Here is an 18,113-nt window from a genome sequence, read left to right as displayed (position 1 = left end):
ACACACACACACATATATATATATATATACACACACACACACATATATATATATACACACACACACATATATATATATATACACACACACACACGGGACGAGGCCTGAAGAGTTTCTACACCTCATAAAAGATCTTTTGATCAGGAATAGAGACCAGGGGCCAAATGTATTCCTAGTATAACTGCACTGGCTACCATGGAATTATACCAGGATTGAATTTGTCCCTGGAAGTGGAAATGGCTGCAAAAAGCACTAGCATACCTGCTCATACAGGTTGGCCAGCCAATTCATGCCTTTCAACTGGTATCCCTTCAGTTTACCATTGAAAATGGTAGGCTGTGGAATGTCCTCTCCAGCCCGGATAGATGGGTTTGCTAGGCTGTAGCTCTCTCCGAAGCCAGTGCCAGACTTGTTAGCAGCCCGTAGAGCAGCTGCTCGACTCTCCTTTGCATCTTCATCAAATGACCTGGTCTAAACAAAGGGAAAATTTGGGTAAGATATAGGATGCAACCTAATACAAGAAATTCATTGGGAAATGGTCTCTCATCCTTCACATGCTAATACAGATGGTCCCCTTCAAAGCAATAAATAACATGGCTGTTCCTGTAGCTTGATTATACAACTTATTTTCATCCAGTTCTCTGCCATCCAGTTTCCCAGATATTCACAAATGAACAGGGCAACAATCAAATTAAAAGAAGCTTAGAATTCATCACTAAAATAGGTGACCTGAAAGAAGATCACTAGTTCATGTCTCTTCAATTTACTCCACTTCCCCTTCCACTTCAAGCACCCAAACAATACACACCCGGGCCTGGTGAATCTGGTAAGCATCTTCTGCGTTCTTCAGAGCCTGGGCCTTGTAGTAGTTGCTATCTGAAAAGAATATCACCACATTAAAATACATCTGTTAACCACATTACAGTACCACCTCAAATTAAGACATGGATAAATTCCAATGATTTACAGAAGTGCTTTTTCACAAATATTCCAAGCACAGAAGCCCCTAGGTCTGTATCATTCTCTGCATACAGTAACCATCATCTCCAATGGTTCCTATGGCCTGCTGGAATTTTGTTTCTAGCCTTACCATAATCCTCTTGGGTAATGTTGACCACTACCCCTCCACCAATATCAATCTGCCTTTGGGTAGAGCTGTCTTCCAGTTTGCGCAGGATTTCTTCCTGTATTCCATCATGTCCAATATCTCGTTTGCGACTCATGAAATGGGCATATAACTCAGTCTGGGTGATCAGGAAATTAAGTTTTCGCTGTTGTCTCTTAGCCTGAGACAAGACAATTTACAAAAAAAAAGGTAGGGGAAAATGAAAAGAGAAAAAGACAAAGACATGCAAGCAAGTTATATGTTGCAACCTTTTTTAACCCTGTTACATATAAACAATCTAAATTTTTATACTGTACTCATCACCATAGTATCAGAGTGCTGGAATACTGGTTGCACACTAACACTCATCATACAAATACCTACATTGAAATGTACAGTGGTTATGAGCTCAGAGTTTCTCACAGCACAGTAAGCCATGACCAGGAACACCAAGACCTGGGGAAAAGCAGCTTAGCAATTTTCTTTGCAATATAAAAATTAGGTAGGAGTGTCCAAGTGGCTGAAAAACTACATATCCAACTAAAAGTTTCCATACATGTTTAAGTCACACTAATTAACTCTGTGGTAATTGTCTTACCATTCACTCACACGAGAGAATAATGATGGAGCCAACAAACAAAATGCACCTTCAGGTAAAACAGCACCAGGGTGAGAAGTTAGAAATGAGGCAGAATGCTCAGTGTTCAACAAGATTCTATTGTATAGCTAGATCTAAAAAACTGAATTTATACAGCTGCTGTGGTAAAGCTAGCGTATTAATACAAAACAGCAGAAAGGCTTCACAAAATGCTTGGGAGATGAGATGGATGCAGAATACACTATAAATAAAGGCATGATTTGATCTGAACACACGACTGGGAATCAGGAACTCCAGAGTTCCAATTCTAGCTCTGTCACTGACTTCCTTTGTAATTTAGGGCAGACTGATTTATTTCTATGACCCAGGTTCCTTCACCTGCAAGTAAGGATGAGGAGAACTTAATTCCTCACAAAACTCCTGTAAAATAGCTAATTTTGCCTGAATTCATCCTCAAAGTGCTCCTGGGGTACTTCCTGAGACCTTTGCACTGACATCACAAAGACAAAGGGACCACAGGACAATTATCATTTGGGTCCTTGATTGTTCTTATGTGTTCTGAAGATAAATTCCGTACGTTTTATTATGCTCTATACATAACTTAAGATAAAATAAACTTAACACACCAGTGAATTGAAAAATAGCCTGATTTCTGAACTTGAGGAAGAACTTAAGAGTTACAATCACTAAAAGATCATCCTCTAGAAATAGAGAGCACTGAGCACTATGTGCAAGTCAGACACACTACATCTTACTAGTCACATCCTCTTTAACCAACATTATGGTTTGTAACTGTAATTCTTGCAATTTGAAGGTTCTGGCTATAGCTAATTTGTCAGAAGATTCTGGTAAATCCTTTTAAGACAGAGTGGAAGAAAATCTCTGGAAGATCATTGAAAGGAAGAACAGCTGGTGAGTTTGATTGTCCAGGTTTAAAGACCCTGACTATTGTGCTTGTTCATGTCTCTTCAGCTCCATGCTTTAGCTCTTTTCAGATTAATTTTCAGCAGTCTAGATTTTGGCCCTACCTCTCTCATCTCCTCATCCAGCTTGCGCTGCTCCAAAGCCTCTTTCTCAGCTCGTTTGCGATGCTCTTTTTCCACCTTCTCATACTTCTTCCAGTAGAGAAGCATTTCCTTGGTGAGGCGACGTGCCCGTGGTAGAGTCTCCTTGCAGTTCTTCTGGGCCTGGATAGCAGCTCGACGCACCTCCCTCATGCACTGATGGGCCAGCTGGGGTAAAGAGGGAGGGTTCCAGGACAGAGAACAAAAAGATTTAAAATCACCATCACCAAAGGGCAATATTTAGGTGTTGCAAGGTTGCAAATTCCTACAACCAAGGCTGACCCTCCAAAAACCTTTGATGCTGTGCTTATCTATAAAGCTTTTTTTGGCGGGGGGGAGGGGAGGTGTACAAGAGAAGGAAAGCGCTTCCATACGGCTCCACAGACATTATCAAACGTAACATTCCTTACAAAACCCAACATTAAAAATGTCACAGTTGCATGGTTAAAAGCACTCAAAGGCGATGGTGTCTTCTGCTTAAGGCACTGGAATGGGACTCAAGAGATCTGATTTTGAACAATAGCTCTGCCACACACTTCTTGCATAACTATGGGCAAGTTACGTGGACCTTGCCCACACCAGACTTTACCCCATAATGTCTCTCACTATACCAAGAGTGACGCTGCACCAATGGTAGCAATACTGTGTAAGTGTAAAGTGGCCATTGGCTTTTTAACTCCGCTGCTGTTCATGCCTACATCTGTTTTAGATATGCATTATGATACTGTCTTTAATTACATGATCACATCGTATTTCTAAATTATACAGTATATTATACAATTATTCCTACAACCTTAGATAAAGGTGTAGCATATTTTATTTTTTCATTCTATTATGCTAACTTCCTTGTCATCATGGTCCAGTAAATCTCTGCTGGCTTAGACACTGTGTTAAGGTTTTTCCCCCCTAATGTATATATTTTAATAACATGTAGCAGATATTTTCTTTTCAAGCAGCACCAAAGTTTTCCTTAGGTTCAAGTCAAGGGATAAGGCAGTCAACTATAAAGCCAATTTAGCTACACACGTAGGTGGGCCTACACAGAGTAATTGTGTAAAATATCTGCTATGTAGTATACTAAGTCTGTAGTGTGTTCTGTAAACAATGCTTACTATGTATTTTTCATATCAAGTCTTTCATGGAGTGTCTATGTAGTATCACAAAATGGCACACATGTAGCTTCTTAATACTGTATATCTAAGGTTACAGAAAAAGTATATATTGTTATACTGCATTATTTGAGAATTATGTGAACAAACAGGTAATTAAATGCTGTATTTTAGTGCACATATATATATGTACAAGGGGCAGAGTTAAGGATGCATGTGCAACCTTACCTTTGGCATTTTCTGACTTTTGAGAGCTTAGTCCTGAAGCCTTAATTTCTGTTAATTGGTGTGTGGGTAAAGCTGTGTGTTTTGAAGAAAACAGCACAGCTTCACTCTCCAGAGCTTTGCAGCTCTGCAGGCTTGCAAAAGGTAGACAACAGCTGCTGTAAATGTTGTAATCTCTAACTATTTGTCCACATAACACCAGAACACCCTGCCCCTGTACTTAAGTAAGCATGCTGGAAAGAACCTGTCTGTTGTAAAGCTCCTAAAATGCATAGGAGATATCACTTCTCCTGCATATTTTATAAATGTACACAGAAAACCTTCCCTCAATCTATTAACAATTTACAAAGTCAGTGGGAGTCCTTCTCCCATCTCAAGTTGTTCCTACTGATTCACAGCAATATTTTTCACTACACTTCTCACTTGCTAATTAAGTTAAGTTAGCTATGCACTTCCTTAGGGCTAGTCTACACTGGCAGTGTTTTAATGTGCCTTGTGTGGTTGTGGCGTAGCTCAGTGAGGGGCATAGCTCCCAGCACTGGGGCACAGTTTACAGTGGTGCTTTACAACACTGCAACTTGCTGCGTTCAAGGGGGCATTTTTTTAGACAAGCCCTTAGACGTGCAACTCACAATCTCAGAGAAAAATTTTACTGCACATGCTGAGAAAGCAACTATCAAATGCTCTTTAAAAATAACTTTCCATAATACAAACAGGGGCACTTCTCATCTGCTGAGCCAAAAGATTTAAGAATATTTATTAATAAATTTGTTTTGGAATCATTTATACAGGAATTTGCTCAATTGTTAGGCTCTGATCCTATACACATTTATGCACACGCTTAACTTTACTACCATGAACAACCTCATCAGTTTCAATGGGATAACTCACAGTAGTTAAGTTAAGCATGTGGATAACTATGTGCAGGATCACATAGTAAAAAAAAGTCAATAAAGTGATCGATAATGGAGTCATTTTATTGTATCAAAGAACAGTGAACTAAAAATTCTCAAAGTAGCTCTTACCACCAAAAATAAAACAGATCCAAATCTCCAAAAATCCATGTTTTGTTTTTTTAAAATGTATCTGTTGCATATGAAACATACCACACAAACAGAGCTGGAGTGTTAAGATCTCCATCTAAAGGATGGATGTAGAATTGACAATGGTTGTGCAAGTGTTCCCAACACGGCCCTGCCAAAGTGATCTAATTCCAATCTGGAGAGACTACCTCTAATTGTTGGTGATGTGAACATCTGCTCACCGGGGTCCTGATCAAAAGCCCATCAAAGTCAATGGGAGGCTTTCAATTTATTTCAAAGATCAAGCCCAAAGAGCTGGTCTGACGTCACCAATAGCAAATAGTCATATTCCTACTTATAAATGGGTAACTTAAAAACTGGAGAGAGAGTGAGAGGATCTGTAATGAAAACATCAAATTATGTGCTACCACAGTTGCTACATTAGCAATGGCTTAAAGATACAGCAATAAATTAAGAAGAAACAACAGCAACATGCAAAAAAATTTTGCACAAGATATAATATGCAAACATGAAGCTTGACCACCCTTACCTTTTTGCTGTTGGTTAGGAAAAGATTGCGTGCTGAAGCTTTTTGCTTGTATGCCTAAAACAAGACAAAATTTCATATACCCATTAATTATGGGATTATGGTTGATAATGTTTTATAGGTAATTATTCATTTTTAAACACCCATACATACACAAACTTAAAGCACTATATAACTGTATTACAATACAGTCTTCAATTATATAATCATAAGCATTAAGGAGATTTCTGCCTTCCTCTGAAGTTTTAGAATGGCTTTTATCCTGGTAACTGGGGGCATACACACATATTGCAACAGTTAAAGGAATTATGTAAAACAAACATAAAAAACAGTACAATTCAGCTGTCCCACTAATCCTCTTTTCACAATAGACTCCTTGCTTACTATTTCATGTATAGTTTCAGGCATCCTGGAACCAGGTCCTTTGCCTCTGCACATGATTCAGCTGGGCACTCCAACCTGTCCCTGAGGCATGTGTGATAAAAGTGTAATTGTTGGGGAGAGGGCAGAGAATGGTACCCCTTTTGATACATTCTTTGGGTCCAGACACCAAGTGCATTCTTGCTCAACTTGAGGCAGGACAGAAACTCTCGTTTATATGATATTGGATAGCAAGTACACTGAACTCTTCCACATTTGCAAGGACAGATGGTTATGTCTAGTAACATCTCATGCCAATACGTGGCCTAGCAGTTCAAGATATGCACGCATGGACATTGTTGGATTTGATTTTAGGTTGTTTATCATTGACTGGAGAGACCAAAACCTGTCTTCTGGGAGATAAGCTCTTGCCAACCGAGAGCTGATCAAAGCTCCTATGAATTCTATCGTCTGTGATGGTGTAAGAAAAGATTTCTTGCAGTTCACAAGGTAACCTAGCTTGGAAAACAGGGAAAGGTCATACTCTAGGCCGTTGTAGTCTCCTGCTGTGACTTGCCTCTGATCAGCCATCCATCCAAGTATGAGAAGACATGGATACCCTTTCTCCTTAAACATGCTGCCACCCCTGCCAGGCATTTTGTGAAAATTCTCAGGGTTGGAGAGTCCAAAGGGCTGCACCCTATACTGGTAATGGATGGACTCTACTGTGAATATTAGATATTTCCTGTGGGCCAGATGGACAGCCATACAGACATATGCAAGCTGAGAGCCACAAATCAGTCCTGAGCTTGAAGAGATGCAATGATGAAGGCAAAAAGTTACCATCCTGAGCCCAAGATGGCATATGTATCTGAGTCTTCTAGGTCTAGGACAGACTGAAGACCGTCCCCCTGCCCCACTTGCTTCTTCAGAATAAGAAAATACCAGAAAAAGAAGCCTCTTCCCCAGAAAACTGGTGGGCACCTCCTCTATGGCTCCTAGATGAAGTAACAAAAACACTTCCGCTTGTAACAAGGGTCCCTAAAGAGGGATGGGAAAGGAACAAAGACTGGAACTGGATGGGGTAGTCATGGGTGATGATCTCTAGTATCTGTCTGTCTGATGTTACAGCATGAATGAAGTTAGATGTTGGAATCAAGTTAGATGGCTTCTGAAGGTTATGATCTCGGGACTGGATCTGATGGGCTCTCAAAAGTTGTCAAATTTGTTGGTGTATGTTATGAGAGGGGTGCCTTGCCAAGGAAAAGGAAGGCTGACGATCCATGCAGGACTAGGCTTTTTCTGGCAAGATACTCAGGCTGTCTGGAATGGTAAGACCTTTTGCCTCAACTGGGGTTGAGGGCAGTACAGTTTGCAGTCTGATGCTAGGGTCTAAATCCATAGGGAGAGCAAGATGGCTTTAAAGTCTTAATGAGCATAGAGCACTGACCATTCACTCGTTAAATAATTCCATGCCTTCAAAAGGCAGGGTCTCAGTCATGGGCTGAACTTCCTTAGGGATCCCTGCCCCCTGAAGACACAATGCTCTGTGCATTGTCACCACTATGGCCGTAGATTGGCCATGGTGTCAGAGCGTCCATTACAATCTGGAGAATGGTCTTGGCCACCAACTAGCCCTCCCTGATTATTCATTTGAGCTCTTCCCTGTAGTAAGACACGATCTTAGACAGGAAGGATATTACTCTATTCCACATCAAAAAGACTCATTCAGCCAGGAGGGCCTGGCAATTTGCCACTTGCAGTTTCAGGGAGGCAGAGGAGTAAGATTTCCTCTCAAATAGATTAAGCCTTTTTCAGTCCTTGCCTTTGGGGGTACACTTGTTCAGTTTTGATTTTTCCTTTACCATCTAGACTATTAAGCAGCCTGGAGTAGGATGGGCGTAAATTACATAAACCCTTTTTGAGGGACCTAGTACTGCTTCACTTTCACTTTACAGTAGCTTTATCATGGCCGATGTTTGCCAGAGGGCCTTAAGGGTCACGCAGTCCTTCATTTATGAGGAATGTGATCCTGGCTGGACCAGAAGGTGTCAAAATCTCAAACAATTTATGAGATTTCTCCGGTATGACAGATGCCAATATTTCCAGAGTCTCTGTGATTCTCCTAAGCAGCTCTGGAATGAACTGAAATCATCTGGGTGCCAGTATCCATGCCGAAGACACTGCTTCACTCATGATGAAATTGAGAGGTCCTTAGGTGGTGAGACAGGACACTGGTGTTCCTCTGCCCCCAGATCTGGTTCTTCCTAGTTCTTCCCATGTGTCACCAGTGGTTTGGCCAGGGATAATACAGGGTAGAGCAAACTTTTCCTCAAATGGAGTTGGAAATCTGCTTTAAGAGGCATATGAAAGCGGTCCTCAGTAAACCCAATAGGGCCACAGTGGAATACTGTATGGGTGTGGCTGTCTTATCTGGTATTGAGCAATCCAATGCCACTCGACAGGATGGCAGCTGAGCCCAGTAGGGAGAGCCCACCAGTCGTTCAATAATGTCATGAGGATCTCAGAGAAGGTCCTCTGGCTCAGCTGAGATGAGAACATATGCCCCAATGATGAAGAGGTGCAGTAAGTATCCTTTAGGGCTGACATCAAGATATACAGCGCCAAGATACCAGGCTCTGCACCGATACTGGTAGATGCCTCGGACGATCCTAGTTCTTCCAATGTACTTCAGACAATCCTGGTTCAGCCATAGGTTTCGACACTGAAAGGTGCACTGCCAAAACTGGAGTGGTGCCTCAATACGAAATAGTGCTTGGGGTTCTCTCTCCTGAGGTTTTAGTGGTCTGTCTTTGTGCAAAGTCACTGACTTCCAAGCTAGGGTCTCTGCCTTTGTGTTTGGAGCTGTTTCAGTGCTGGACTTCAGTACCAGAGGTGTCTGTAGTGCCAGTGGAATCTCCTTCAGTGCCTATGGCAATTCCAGGTCTTCTCTCAGTGCATCCTTCCCAGAGATGGTGTCACATGTGTCTTAGATGGGGTACTGGAGGAAGCTGGCTTGTCTGATACCAAGACTCTGATGCCCATCTCTTCACGATCTGAAGAGTCCAAGTGATGGAATTTCAACCACACATCCCATGATTTGTGAATTCTTACACAAAATAACAGGTACATCAAGCATATGCTCGATATATGGGATTCTCCCAAACAAGAGGCACCCTTTGTACCCGTCTTGGAACAGAATTAGTCTATCACAGGAAGGACAGGCTTGAAGCCCCCAGGTTTCAAACCTGCCATGTTGAGGGGCCCTGTAGAGGGGGGAAGGGCTTATACAGAGCGGGTCTCACCATCAGTACTCAGTAAGATGAGTCAATATCGTGCAGAGCAGTCAAAAGTCAGTTGGATCTGAAGAGTTTTTTGAAGACTTACTTGGAGCAAAGAACCAGCAGATTGGACGCTCAACAAATTCTGTCTTGCTGCTATCGGCAGCGAGAAGGCACTGAGGGAAGGTCATAGCCATCCCATCCTTCATATGGAACACAAGGAAGCACATGGCTCATGAATGGCCCCAACGGACACTGCTATTCAAAAGACTCCAATCTTGCACATAGTGAGATCCACTTAGACATACACCTGAAGAAGCAGACATAGTTCCCTCTGCACATTATGGCTAAAATTGTCCCTCTTTATCTCCCCAATCTCACCTGAGTTGCAGCTGTTACAAAGTTTAGATCAATTTAGTGTGTTATTACAAAATACTAAAAAAGTATAAGTACAAAACCAGACTCCCTGACATTTTTTTTTAAATTATAAAAGCTTCCTTTTGGTCCTGGCCAGTTAGTTTTGTTAAGCAAGCACACTTAAATACAAGTTGTACAAGGTTCTCTAAAAGACCCTTCAACCAGTGTTCTATTGAATACTACTTTAAATATTGTTTCTTCATTCTAAAAGTAGTGTGACTGAGTGCTCTTTGTATGACAACTCATTTTTCTTTAACTGTTGAGCAGCAGCTAAGCCAGTTCAGAAAGAAGCCTTGCTTCATACGTTCTTCATTTTCTGAACAACCCATCGATCCCTCCCTCTTCTCTCTTACACTTCTGCCATTGTCTCCATTTTCTTCTTTTCCCACAGCCAGCCTTTTCCTTGTTTCTGTGGAATGCACCCCTTCCTCTTTGCAGTAATTGTATACCGACTTAAAAGCTAATGAAAACTTAATTTAAAACAAATCAGAGAAGTTGGGAGAGCACTTCACTCATCAACACAGCAACAGATAGAGTATGGAATATTATTGTGATATCTGGTGATCCATAGAAAGATCTCAGACTGCATTCTGTTTTCCTGTGCATTCTGACTTCCTGATACCTCAACCTTTCTCTGCCTTGACATCCGCCATTCAATGCCACTGGCCAACCTCACCTTTGGTAGCTCCTTTTTGACAATGCTAAGCCACACTTTCCGTCGGCGGGCATTCAGTTGTTCAATGGTCAAGTGCTTCTTCTTGGACCCTGGTGGCGGTGCATCATGAGAAAACTTTGCAAAAACTTTGGTCTGGTGATGGTGGCGTCTTGGTGACTCTTCTGAGGAGAGTTCTTCATCCCTTCTCCTCTTTTTTTTCACCTTTTTCAACTTGGCTGCATGGGAACAATGGGCACAAGATCAGTTTCTTTTCCTGTCATTTGTGATCCTCCACATCAACTTGTATGTCCTCTCTTGCCCTGTTTTCCTAGCCACTTTATATCTAACAATATTTTATATCTAACAGCAGCAAAAACAGGACTGGTTCAGGAGTAGTTTTATGTTCATCCCATTCTGGGCCCACCAATTCATAACCCTAGCTACCTCTTCATTACTTAGCCATTAGACAGGAAAATTATCATATTACTAGATGATGAGAGCTAGATACACCTCTCTCCAAGGAAACATGCCTGTACAGTTAAAATACTTGGAAGCCGGTATGTTTTTCTGCCCTTGAGTGAAGCTCTAGTCACAGACATTTAAAAAGAACAAGACCAGCATTCAGTATAAGTCTCAAACCAAGCTGTTGGTAATTTGAAAGAGATGTCTAGTTATATTTAGTAGATACCATGTGTTCAGAGGAAACTAACAGACACTAGGATTGGATAATTAACAAGTAAGCTGCAGAGATTCTGCAAAGCCAAGTACACTATAAGTTTCTGAGAAAAAAAGCGTATGTAGCTGGAGAGATGTGCAGGAGGGTAGGGAAGGAAGAAAAGAAGTCAGGCCAAAATAACTTCCTTGAATATAGATCAGACTTTCAGTACTTGCACAAAGCAGAATCCACTTTGCATTGATAGTTCACAACCTTCTCTTCCAGTTTCCTCCCAGATTTCTAGCTGCTGACAGCTCAGTCAAGAAAGGAAACTGCATTTCCTGAAAAACATGCATCTGAGAAACTCAGAGTTGTCAGAAGTAGATCTACTTTAATTCACCTCAGACAGCAGTTTCCTAACACATCCCTCCACTTTCCAGACTGTGGTCTCAGTCCCCATAATTCCTTGTTTAGAAGGATCATACTGATAAGTATCCAGGTATGTGGCAACTTCTTGTGCTTTTCAAGCATTTGCTATATTTGCCAGAAAACTGAGTACCAGAACCACAGTATGCAATTATATCTGTTGATTCCAAAACATTATTGAGTAATAAAATAGGTTGTAGGGTATTAGCTCTAAAGTGACAGAGACAGGCATAGTCTAGTTGTCAGAGACCAAGACTAGGAGGCAGGAACTATACCAACTCTCTCTGGAGGAAGCAGATAAGCCACAGCCTGTGTCTTAGGTTCTTTCTATAAAATGTCATATTGCCGATCTACCTAACATCAGTGGTATTGAAGATTAATGTTTATTAGTAAGTGGAAATACAATTATGACAAGTCTAGTCACACAAACTCTAGTTAGTAACACATGGTGGTTACCTCACCTTTTAATTTTTTTTCATCTTTGAACTTCTTTTTCTTGGGCCCTAGGAGATGGCGCTGTTGCTCATAGTAGGGATCATGTGTGGAGAGTAGCCCTGCACTGTAGTACTGGTATTGCTGCAACTGAAGCAGACAAACAGTCAAGCAACATAACTGCTCACAGATATAGATGGGTGAACAACTTCAAATATTGTCCATAAACAAAAGTTTGAAAAATGTGTACTCCTCCATATTTAAAACTGAACTGGATTAAGACAGGGTGCCCAAAGTAAAGCCACTGGGCCAGATTTGGTCCCCAAAGCCCTACAACATGAATTGCAGCCTCCTTACTAGTACAGTAATATGAAAGAACTGTCTGTACAGCCTACAGATCTCAGCTTACAATGCTCCAACTAAATTCAAATAGCCATCTGCTTGGCTCAAATTAGAACACTGCATGTTAGGACCGACATCGTTATTATAGGCCACATTCCCATTTTATAGCTGAAATCCGCTCTATTTTATGCAAAGCAGGCATAGCCATCAGGCTCCCACCAAGTTGCTAATAGGGTGCTCAAAAAGCTGCACTAAATTAAAGCATAGGCACTATAAGAACATGTATAGGGCCCCACTTCCTGTAGTCACATGATGAAGTCAGAATCTCAGTTTTCATTTTTTTTAAAAAGTAATGTTTCTAACCTTCATGCTTGCAAAGTAAAGAGTGAAAGTATGGCCAGTGTAATCAATGCAGTGTTCAATGTCAAGTCTGTAGACAGGCTCCCACAGAGGGAGAAAGCCATGTACCTCACCATGCCCATCACCAGAGCAGACTAGGAACCTGCTCGCTGGGGGGGATGGGGACAAATACTGCCACATCTTGAAAGGGGTATGGGTCACCACTACTATCAAGGGAAGAGTGGGGCTTCCTGACTGTCCTGAGTGTGATGGAGAAAAGAGAGGGCCTGTGAGGTGTACCCCCTCCTCCCTCCAGCCACCAAGGAAGGGGCAGGATGCTCCTGCTTCCTTTGGTGCACTCTGGGTAGTAAGGGAATCACAGCCACCACAGCATCTCTCAGCAGCCAGGGAAAGTGGAAGCCCTGTCTTTGTAGCTCCCCGCTGGCCAGAATTAGCGAGAGTCATTGCAATTGCTCCTAGTACTCAGTCTGAGTAATCAGACAATACTGCTTCTCCCTTGGGTGAAGGAAGGACCTGAGGCCAACCCATCCTCAAAAAAAAAAAAGGAGGGAATGGGAAGGCTCATATGTTTAGGTGGCAACCATGGCAGGCATTTCTACAAATGGGTGCTCCCCATTCCTCTGGACACCAACCCAGTAGAGGACTAAGTGTGTGTGGTGGAGATTTAAACGGTGCCACTCCACCATAGATCTATTGGGGTAGCAATAGTGGGAGCCTAACACAGAGCCCTACGCTGAGGTGGCATGAAGGGACCACATACACAGAATCCTCTGCAAGAATAGGTGGGGGACAATTCCTCCCTCCTCCAAGACAGACTCCAGCCTGCTTGAAGACATGTGTTTACTTGTTAACATCATACAATTACTATAACTGACAGATGAGAGGTGGGGGAAAAAACAAAAGCTCTATTTTTCCAGTTTGCATACTTTGTGCATTAGATAGCATTTTGTGTGAAGTCATTCCTACCTAGTCAATCAATTTCCTTAGTTGTTTGTGTGGGCATTTCACCCAGGAATTTGAGAAAAACATTTTCAAAAAAATAGGGGAACACAATTGCTGTATCATAAATGCTGCCTGAGGAACCATAGGGCAGATGTAGTACCTGAAATTATTTTTCATTAATTTTTTTTTAATTGAAGTGGATAGCATCCCTTTAAGCATGAAGAGGGTACAGCATATGGTTTTTAATAGTCTAATCCAGAAATTACATCATTTCCATGACTCTACAGACAACAACACAAGTAGAATGTCCATAGAAAAGGAAAAGGAAAAGACTTTTTAAAGCAATTATTCCAGGTGCAACTATCTAAGATACAGGTCGTCAAACAAAAAAATATATATAGTTGACAAAACATTTTCAGTAGTCAAAAAAACAGCACTTCTGAAGTACCAGTCACCATAATAACTAAGTAACGTATACATATTTCAGATAACAGGGAAATCTCTGTCCTGCTCTCTAGTTTAGTTGACTCTTTACTTCTGAACATATTGTCAGTTTAATCTTCTGATCCAGTTAACCAGGAAGCTTTTGGAGAAGTAGCGAGACTTCCGGCACAAAAATAAATTTGTAACAAAACTTTTGTGTGCATGTTCTCTCTTCCGCCTTGGGGACAAACTACTGAATATTGTGGGTGTTTGAGCTGAATGGTACCTCGAACTACAGTCTGAAAACAACAATTAGTGTAATCAGCCTCCATTTTTTTTAAAAAAAGGCCTAACAACGGTGTTCTATACTGCACTTTCAGGAATATGAATGCATGTAGAGTTAAATTGGGGCCTCTTACCAAAATTTAACATATGATTTGTAAAAGGGTGGCTTGCCCCTTAAGGGCTAGAGGCCAACCAACCCTAGTTACTAAGCAGGGATCAGCTGACTTCCCTATAAAAGGCAGCATGAAGCTGAAGGAGGGATGCTCAGGGAGGAGGAGCTGTTCCCAGCTAAAGGCTGCTGTAGAAGAATTTCATGCAAATAAAATCAGACTCTAAGATCAGCTCCTGTCATTACACTTATGAAAGTCTGTATGGAGTATATTTAAGAAGCTCCTTGAAGAGCAGGAAACTCACCTGAGGGGCTGCTTGCCAGGCTCCCCTGAGGCCACAAGGGGGCACCAGGAGGAGGCCACTCACTGACAAGACTGTACTGGATGAACAGGGACAGAAAACGACAGAGGCAATGAGAAGCGTGGGAAAATCTTCTATTTCTCCACCCATGTGGTGGAATTGACAAGGAAATTGAAGTGAGGGTGCCAATTTTCATTTCAGGCTCTTGCCCAGCACTTTGGTTTGTCAGTATGTAATGTGGAATACAGGGAGTGTTCTCCCCCACACACTTTCTTTGCAATTCAAATAGAAAGCAAAACAGTTTGGGCAACATTCCTTAAATGTAAGAAGGGAAGGAATCTTGGAGTCAGAAGGGTCCATAACAGTTGGAGAGATCTAAGGCTACGTCTTCACTACCCGCCGTATTGGTGGGTAGCAATCGATTGCTCGGGGATCGATATATCACGTCTCATCTAGACGCGATATATCGATCCCCGAACGAGCTTATATCAATTCCAGAACTCCACCAACTCGAAGGGAGTTGCGGAGTCGACATGGGGAGCCGCGGACATCGATCCCACACCGTGAGGACAGTGAGAAATTCGATCTTAGATACTTCAACTTCAGCTACGTTATTCACGTAGCTGAAGTTGCGTATCTGAGATCGATTTTCCCCCATAGTGTAGACCAGCCCTAAGAGTGCAGTGACATCAGCAGGATCCCCTCTTCTCCCAAAAGGGGGAGAGAAAGGACAGTTAGTGAGGGAAAGTTATAGGGATTTGTAAGTGTGTCAGAAGAAGTGTCTGGAATGTGAGAAGGAAACTGAAGAAAGGAAAAAGACTGAGAAAAATGAAAAGTCAACAAAACCAGGGAGAAAGCAAGGGCGGCGGGGGCGGGGAGGGCGACAGAAACCTCTGCTGAAAAAAGAAGAGTCCTCATCATTATTCTGTCACTGCAGAGAGGCTGTGTGTGGGCTATGAATTGCTGCCTGCAATTTAAAAATACTGTTTCAACCTTAACTGCAGCGCTAGCTATACCAAAATGTATCCCATAACACCTCACTTCTCACACTTGCTGAGTAAATTCTAGTCTCAAGATAGTAGTTAGCTCTGGTGAGGAGGGACAAGGGTTTGGGGTAAGGAGAGATACCAACAGTGCATTGATGTTTGTGTAATGTTGGATGATTCTCAGCATAGGGGATTCTAGGATGTAAGGTCAGCAGCTTGCCCATTGGTCTGTAACTAAATTACACCTGTTTGGACCAAGTTTTAGGTTATCCTGGGGTGCTGCACAATAGGATGTTTTCCTAGTCTGCCAGAGACTACACTCAGTTCTGTAAGCAAGTTTAAGATCAATTAAAATGTTGTACCATTTTTAAAAAATGGGGAAAAAAAATCAGAAAGTCAAAAATTCGTGAGAAGTGTGTCACATTTACCTCTTTGTCCTTGCTGTATTTACTTTGATGCAGTTTCTTATACTTGTGCAATCGCAGCATATTATGAAGCTCTTCCCGGCTAAGAGAAAACTCCTCCTCCTCCTCTCCATCCTCATCACTTGGTGAATCCGTGTCACTGGAGTCATCACTCAGGAGGATGCTCTGGCAAGAGTGAAAGCACCTCTAGTTTAATAGCAGCACACCTCACAGTGAATTTTTTACTTAGGCAGAATTCCAGCAGTTTTTTGCCCAATTAAGTACTGCAGAACTGATACAACTGCAGTAATTACCATTCATACAGTGCTTCCCATTTGAAATAACCAAAAAGCATTTCCATGCAAAACACAAATAGTTTGGAATGCCTCATATGCAGCCAAAGCAGCAATTTTCTACACCATTCCCTTTAGTTAAACCACTGATTCTAATTCCTTTTCCTGTATTTGATTTCAAAGGGACACTTGATTAAACTGAAGGGGTAGTAAATGGCAAGCATTTTTTCTTTCAAGTGTTCAGGTTAACCTGCATATCTTAGTGCTGAAACAGATCAGAAATACCATAGCTGGATTCACAAAATTATATAGTAAATTTATTACTGTAACAAAGTTAAAAATTCTATATGAAATTTAACCTCATGATTCTGGACATAGGAGGAGCAATGATGGAATGTCACACACACACACCCCATCTCTGACCACATATTGCACTGCATAATTACCTTAGAACACCATTGTTAGGCCTTTTTAAAAAAAAATGGAGGCTGATTACACTAGTAGTTGTTTTCAGACTGTAGTTCGAGGTCCATTCAGCTCAAACACCCACAATATTCAGTAGTTTGTCCCCAAGGGCGGAAGAGAGAACATGCACACAAAAGAGTTTTGTTACAAATTTATTTTTGTGCCGGAAGTCTCGCTACTTCTCCAAAAGCTTCCTGGTTAACTGGATCAGAAGATTAAACTGACAATATGTTCAGAAGTAAAAAGTCAACTAAACTAGAGAGCAGGACAGAGATTTCCCTGTTATCTGAAATATGTATACATTATTTAGTTAATTAATGGGATTTCTGCCTCTGTCTGAAAATACTGCCAACTACCAAAAGCAAGATATCAAATTTGATGAACCTGTAGCCTAAGCTACTATGATAATTTTTCAGGAGAGCACTCCTCAAACACCAAGCACCATACATTAAGGGAAACATTCTCTCTCTTTATACAAAGCCAGAAGAGTCTTTGAGGCCATACACAGTGAGGTACAAGTTATGTCAAGTCCTAAAACTACTTTACCTTCACTGGGGACCAGCTCCAGAATAAAGGAGCATAAAGCCACCATTCCCTCCCACTCTCCTTTCCCATTCAGACCTGGAGCAATAATGAACTGGGTCTCAAATGTCCATTTCATTTATTTGATCACAGTTCATTGTAATTTAGACATGGTAGTAGACATATTTCATGTTTTTGAACACAAATCTCTCATTTAAATAAACCAAAAATAGTATCATTCACTGAGTGTCATCAGTTCAGTCACTATTTCAGAATATAGAGGAGACTAAGACCCTGATCCAAGGAGCCCATAACTACATTCTGTTCTATACAGCTTTTCATACCATACATTACAGCATCACAGAGCCTTCCAGTAGCACATTAAGCAAGGTGACTAACATCTGTCATATGTGGTCATTCTCTCACTCGCCCTCTCCCCCAGGACAGAACCGAGTGCAGAACATACCATTTTGTTTTGGTAGGGTTTGTTGGGTTTGTTATTTTTTTCCTTAAACTAAATAAAAGCTGTCCTTCCCCTTAATAATACAGAAACTAACACCAAAGCTTTCTGAAAAGTAGTCAGACTTTACACTGAGCTAATGAAGAGGGTGCAGTGAACAAAAGAGAAGAGACCAAGAAAGTGCAAGAGCTACTCCGGGGGGCATTCTGTGCCAAAAAATTAAAAATTATGTGACAAAAAATTAAAAATTCTACAAAACTCTGCACATTGTTAAAATAACACCACATAATCATGCCAGTTTCAATTATTTCAGCAATTTATTTC

At 41.4% G+C, this 18,113-nt stretch overlaps 1 protein-coding gene across 1 annotated transcript in view; it reads right to left on the bottom strand.

The window, feature by feature from the left end:
- The window catches only part of INO80 (INO80 complex ATPase subunit), a 142,299-nt gene that overhangs the window by 98,206 nt on the left and 25,980 nt on the right, over positions 1-18,113 (bottom strand). The window contains exons 5-12 of the mRNA XM_032769043.2: positions 16,074-16,235; positions 11,926-12,046; positions 10,405-10,619; positions 5,674-5,727; positions 2,732-2,935; positions 1,091-1,286; positions 809-876; positions 262-471 (exon numbers count right to left, since the gene is read on the bottom strand). Of these exons, the coding sequence (XP_032624934.1) occupies positions 262-471; positions 809-876; positions 1,091-1,286; positions 2,732-2,935; positions 5,674-5,727; positions 10,405-10,619; positions 11,926-12,046; positions 16,074-16,235 (1,230 nt within the window). The remainder of the gene's footprint in view (positions 1-261; positions 472-808; positions 877-1,090; positions 1,287-2,731; positions 2,936-5,673; positions 5,728-10,404; positions 10,620-11,925; positions 12,047-16,073; positions 16,236-18,113) is intronic.

This window comes from Chelonoidis abingdonii, chromosome 4 (genome assembly GCF_003597395.2).
Source record: "Chelonoidis abingdonii isolate Lonesome George chromosome 4, CheloAbing_2.0, whole genome shotgun sequence".
Classification (NCBI taxonomy): domain Eukaryota; kingdom Metazoa; phylum Chordata; order Testudines; family Testudinidae; genus Chelonoidis; species Chelonoidis abingdonii.
Note: the sequence above shows the minus strand (reverse complement) of the source record. Positions and strands in the feature narration are given on the sequence as shown.